The sequence below is a fragment of the Indicator indicator genome, chromosome 16, assembly GCF_027791375.1.
Source record: "Indicator indicator isolate 239-I01 chromosome 16, UM_Iind_1.1, whole genome shotgun sequence".
Taxonomy (NCBI): domain Eukaryota; kingdom Metazoa; phylum Chordata; class Aves; order Piciformes; family Indicatoridae; genus Indicator; species Indicator indicator.
This window is the reverse complement of record NC_072025.1, coordinates 903,355-909,354: the sequence shown is the minus strand read 5'-3', so window position 1 is coordinate 909,354 and position 6,000 is coordinate 903,355. Positions and strand designations below refer to the sequence as shown.

Here is a 6,000-nt window from a genome sequence, read left to right as displayed (position 1 = left end):
ATGGCCTTTCCGCCGGTGAGGGAGGGTGGAGGTGCTGGGGGGGAAGAGGGCAGGAAGCGGAGCGGCTCCTTTAAGGCTGCCCCGTCACGTGGTTTCACACGTCGGGGAGGGGGGCGGTGGCGGCGCGGGAGGCTTTCCCGCCTTTTCTCCCTGCCCTCAGCGCTCACCGGGCTCGGCCCGGGGTGGGGGTCTGGCCGGGGCTTCCCCCAACCCCCGGTCAGGGACCCCGTCAAAACCGGTCTCTGCTGCTGAGGAGGTTCTGAGGGAGTTTTGTCGAAGGAAACTCAGTGATCCCCGTCCAAGGAACGAGCAGTGGCTGTGGTTGCTCTCATCTCAGGTTACTGAAGAGGGGGGCGGGGGGTGGAACTGAGCTTTGCTTTGTGCTGGTGGAATTGGCTGCCTGCTGGGTTCAGCTTGGGAGTCCTCCCTGCAAGGTGCTGGAGTAGGTCCAGAGAAGGGCAGTGAAGCTGGTGAATGGCTGGAGCTGGGGTGTGGTACGGAGCCGCCGAGGGGACTGGGGACGTTTAGCATGGAGAAAAGGAAGCTGAGGGAGACCTTCTCTTTGCGGCTCCCTGAGGCTGGGACCCAGGTGGGGGTTGGTCTCGTCCCCCTATTAACAAATGATAACGCAGGAGGAAATGGCTTCACCTTGCACCAGGAGAGGTTTAGGTAGGATAATAGAAAAACTTCATGACGGGAAGGGTTCTCAGACACTGGAACAGGCTCCCTAGGGATGTGCATGGTTCAATCCCCATCCCTGGAGGTATTTAAGAGATGCAGAGGTGTGGTGCTGGGGGGACATAGTTTAGCGCCAGCCTTGGGAGAGGTCGAGCATGGTCAGACTCGATCTTGAGGGTTTTTTCATAACCAAAATGATTCCATGGCTTCAAGCTCTACAGAACAAGCCTGACTCTTGGTGGTGGTGGCTCAAGATGCTTGGTCCTTAACAACCCTGTATGGGCAAAGGCAAGAGATGAATCTGGAAAACAAGTTCTTTTAACAAGTTGGGTTTTTTATTTACCCTTCAATATTCCTCAACTGAACCCAATTAATGCCTGTTGGGGCTGCCTGTCTGATACTGGCAGTTGGGTCATTAGTGAGGGGCTCCAGCTGGAGCCGTTTGGTGAGCAGCTTCACCATCCCATCACTTTGCTGTTGTTTACCTCAACTGGAGCAGTCTCCAATAAACCAATTAAAACCTCGTTCTGTTTTGATAATGTCCTGAAACAGGCAGATGGGATGTTGCTTGCTTCCAAAGCCCCTTCAATAATAGTTTCAAAGCCTCTTGTTCTTCACCCAAATATCAAAAAGTAGGTGCTTTCAAGAGAGAAACCTCTTCAAAAACAGGTGTTCTGACAAAATTGGTGTTGCTCTGAAGTCAGCACTCCCCTGTAAAGTAATACCATCTAAATCCCTCCCTGTCTTGATTCCAGATAGGTGTGTCCAAGATCCTCTCTGCCCAGTAAACCTTTGGAGAGCCGCGTGAGCTCAACCTTACTGGTGATGAGAGCTGATGCAGCCTAGCCTAGCCCAGCCCTGTCTGGGGATGAGCTGGGGATGTGAGTTTGTTGCTTGGCAGGAACATTTACAGCAGTGCTGCAAACCATACTAGTGAAAACAAGACTTTTAGACCTGCCTTTGACCAAAGTATGGAGCCATCATGGGTCTATGTAGAGACTTGCACCGTTTAACATCATCTTAAACTCTGTCTTAGGATTCAAGACCATCTTGGCTGTAGTTGCAGCACTGAGAACCCCTCTGGGTGCTTACAGGGTGCTGCCTCAGTGGGGTTTCTGCACAAGGTGTAAAAAGCAAAGGCTGAATTGTAGTTGAGGTGGATGAGCTTTGTCTGCTCCAGAGTGTCCCCAGGAGCTACCTCACAACTTGGTCATGCCGGTTGAGCTGTGTTTAATGACTTCCCTAAGGATTAGGGTAGCCTAGCCCTGTGCCAGCAGTTACATTGCTGCAGGTTCTGCCTAGCCCTGGGATTTCATTACCTGCACAGGTGTTAGCCTTGGGGCTGTGGAATTACCATCACTGCTGCTTACCTTGGACATCCTTGGTGGGTTTTGCAGCACAAGTGTATCTTGTTCCACCAGCTGAGCTGATGCAGGTTGTGTGTGTCTGTGGACCAGGACTTTGTGCAGGTAGACCACAAGCTGCAGCCCTGGGGCTGCTCTGGGACTGGTGAGATGGGAACTCAAGACCTGACAACTGGATATAGAGGCAGTGAACAAGCTTTCTGCTGTGGTGGTAAGGTGCAGTGATTGATACTCCAAGGGTGTGGAAACTCCTCCTGCCTGTTTCAGATTGGCTCTGGCACTCCTTTTCTTCCTCTGTGTTTTGTTTGAAGTGACAGACTGGTCTGAAGCCTGACAGTGCCCTCCTTGAGCATCTTGGGAATGTCTTCATGTTTGGACATGGATTTGTGGCTAAGGGCTTAGCTGAGCAAGGGTATGATGGACTGCACTCTTGGCTGAGAATGACCTTGCTGTGCCTTGGGTTTGTGTTCCAGATCTACCACAATGATTTAACCTGAAGCCTCTAAATTGTCTGCAGGGAACTGAACTGCCTTTCATTTGTTTCTGATTGAGGAACATCCCTAGAAACTCTCAGCTCTTAAAAGGACACTGGGTGTCTCCCCAGGCATGAGGAAGCTGTTTGACTCCTGATGGCTGTCAGCTGGTTCATGCTTCTGTTTTCACTTATTTGTCCAGTGGCTGCACCAGTGAAACAGTGTCCCTTCCTCTGGGTTAGGATAGCTGCCTGGTAGCCAGCAGGCCTGTCTGAGAACAGCTGGTGTTGGGTTACTGGTTATATTCCAGTGTTTCACATGCTTCTGGGACCTGTGGGTGGAGGGGGAGGGCCCACCAGTGCTTCTGGACTGGTGCCTCTGTGACAGCAGAGGGGAATGCCAGCTCCCAGCTTGGGCTATAGCTGTTGTTGCTACTGTGCAGAGGACTTCTGAGAAAGCCTGGATGGACATTATGTGCTTAACTATTGCAAAATCCTTCAGGATGGTGTGTTGAAAGCTAATCGTAGCTGGGCTGAAGAGCATTCTTGTCTTGGAGACATGAGAGTGGAGCAGGTTCTGGGGGATGCTCCAGGTGTGGTATTTTGCTGTTAGCTCTGACTGAAGGATGTGGGTGTGTTCTCCAGCCACATGCTTGCAACCTCTTTCCACCAGCCCGTCCAGGCTGCTGGATGGTTTGGGCCCTGGATGCTTTGAAGTCCTGAAGAGCTTACCTCAAAGGAGTGTCTGTGAGGGGCCTGGAGTGAGCTTTATGGACATGCAAACCTTCTACCATGGGATGGATGACAACTTTGTTTGGGATGCTTGTATTGCCTCTAGGGTATCCTTGATTGCTCTTCCACATACAGAGCTCCTAGCTTTCATTTCTGTGGCAGTGCTTGGCTGCGCTGTTGCTGGTTTTGGTTCCTGTTGGTAGCAGGACCAAATGCTGCCAGCTGTGGGAAACATCAGATGCTAAATGAACAGGAATGGGTCAGGTGTTAGGTTTGCCACTTGGGTTTATTTTTGTCTTTGCAGCACAAGCTCCTGGGGACAAGCTTTGCCTCTTAAGTGGCTCTTGAGCTGTAACAGGAGGAGAACCTGGTGGTTCACATTTGTGCCAAGGCAGACTGCTTGTCTTGACTGGCCAGTCTTGAAGTTGAGCTTCGGTATTCCTCAGCAGCTTGTTCTAAGCTGGCTTAAGGCTTGCTCTGCCTCTTAACTCACCTCCTGAAGTTTGCTTTCGTTGCTACCAGGTTTATTCCTGCCTTGTTAAATGCTCTTGCAGAATCCCAAAACCTTGTCCGGGGAGGAGGGTGGTGGGCTGAGCCCCTAGCCCGCAGTGTGGAATGGATGTTAATAGCCTTAAACAGGCTGCATTCAGAGTCCTTTGTTCAGCGCCTGCCTGAAGCCATTATGGAAGTTGACAGTTCAGGGTCTCCTTTGCTTTGGAGCTAAATGGTGGGTGGGGGAAGCTGTTGCGTGTGGAGAAAACTATCAGATCATACCTTATGGCAGTAAAACTGCTCCTAACGACGGGGCTGGAGGGAGAAATGCCAATCCCCGGCTGGGCTAAAGTTTCTGTCCGTATGAAACTGGGTTTAGACCTGTCTTCTGCCACGGGCTGAACGCTGGAAAGGTCAGTAAGGGATGGTTTTGGGCAAAGCAGGAAGGGAATTGGGGAGGGGGAAAATCAGGCCCCATAGCCTTGCAGGAGTGTATCCAAGGGGTGGGTGTATGAGATATCTCCTTGACAAGTACAAATGGCCCAATTTAGAGCTATTGGCTTCTGTGTGCTTCACCGTAGCAGGGGCTTGTTGGCCAGCCTTGCTGCAATTCACTTCTTTCGAGTTTGGCTCTAACTCAATTTGTTTAATGGCAAGGATTCTGCTTGGGAGGCTGAAGCTGGTAAGGTTGTGCCTTCCAGCTCTTCATATGGCTCTTAATTGACAGTGATACCGTGTGCTCAGCGTGTTTAGGAGCAGAGTTCTGCTGCAGTGGCTCTTGGGTGGTGGGCAGACCCTGCCCTTGGCTCAAAAATGCTTCTCAGGGACTAAGTTTGGTGGCTTCTAGACCGGCAGAGACTCAGTTATTGTGCAGCTGCATTGAACAAATGTGGATGTGAATGTGGCTTGCAAGTGGATCTGGGTGAAGCCTCTGTTCTTGCTGGTTGTCTGGACCATCACTGGGAAGCAGGAGGGATTTGCTTTTTCATGCAGAAGGAGCTTTACAAGAGCTCCGATTGTTTAGGATGAGCCCAAAACCTTGCTGCAGGGTTGAAGAGCTGGTTTGGGGTAACTTTCCTTTGTGGTCAGTTGCTGCTATGTAAAGGGAAGGTCATGGTTTGTTTCTTTGCCTTTCCAAGGGAGACCACAGGACTTGGGGCTGTTAGATTAGCTGGGAAGCCACATTTTCCCTGCAAGCCTGTCTTCTGAAGCTATTGCATGGCAACTGGCTTGGCCTGACCCAAGTTGTTCAGAGCTCCTAAACATGGGTGATAGTGAGCCACACTCTCCTGTCACATGCAAAAGGAGCCACCATGGTTGCACATGAACATCTCCCTTGGCCCCCTGTGTCAGGAGGGTGATTCTGGGGAGAGGATGCCTGCCTCTGAATCAGTTACCTGCTGTAGTGATGTGATGGGCTGGAGAACATCAGGGAGCTCGTGTTAGCAACCAAGCTAGCTTGGGTGCTGTGGCTGGTAGTGTGAAGAGCATCCCAGCTGTGGTGCACTGTTTGACTGGGGCAGCCCTGATGTGATGTGCCATGCTGACAAATCACTGCCCTGCTTTGCTTAACTGTTTCTTTAGTGCCAAGAATTGTTTGAGTGTTGCAGAGGTCTGGAGCTAGAGCTTAATGTGAGTGTTGGAGGCAGTCCAGCCTTTCCACACTGTATTGAAAGCTGAGTGGTGAGAACTGGCCTGTTTGACACCAACACCTTGTTCTTTCTTAGCAGAAAGAAGATCCTGGGAGGAGCATAAAAGACTGCTGGGACAGCCCGGATGCCCCTGCGCTTTCCACTTGCAGCAATGCAGACATATTCCGTCGAATAAACGCGATGTTGGACAACTCCTTGGACTTCAGTGGGGTCTGCACCACACCTGCCACCAAAAGCAAACGGGACATCCTGCCAGGTAACTTCTTTTTTGACTGAATTTGGGATGAGCTTGAAGATTTGGGAAGAATCTCCTTGTGGGACCTAGCACACTTGCAGTGGTAATTGTTGGTGGTGTGGCTGCTGGTGTGTGCCTGGAAGTCAGAATTAATGCTGGTTTGGTACTGGGGGCTTCATTTGTGTGCCCCCAATGGACAATCGTAGCCGTGTGGAGGTGCCAGGGCAAGCATGGTTGTGCTCTCTCAAGCTGCTATGGGGCTAATGGAGTACTCACTGCCTGACCTGCCATCCCCTGGTGTAAATGGTTCCAGCAGACTCCCTTAGGGGTTCTGGAGGCTCTGTGCCGAGGCAAAGTGTTGGATCCAATCTTGTG

The 6,000-nt window shown here is 51.2% G+C and overlaps 1 protein-coding gene across 4 annotated transcripts in view; it reads left to right on the top strand.

Moving 5' to 3' along the window:
- Positions 1-6,000, top strand: part of CPEB1 (cytoplasmic polyadenylation element binding protein 1) — a 48,031-nt gene continuing 42,031 nt past the window's right edge. For 3 of the 4 annotated variants that reach the window (XM_054387822.1, XM_054387820.1, XM_054387821.1), the window contains exons 1-2: positions 1-15; positions 5,469-5,646. In XM_054387822.1, coding sequence (XP_054243797.1) covers positions 1-15; positions 5,469-5,646 — 193 coding nt within the window. Of the gene's footprint in view, positions 16-5,468; positions 5,647-6,000 lie in introns of those variants that run through there. The other variant, XM_054387824.1, reaches the window with a different exon arrangement.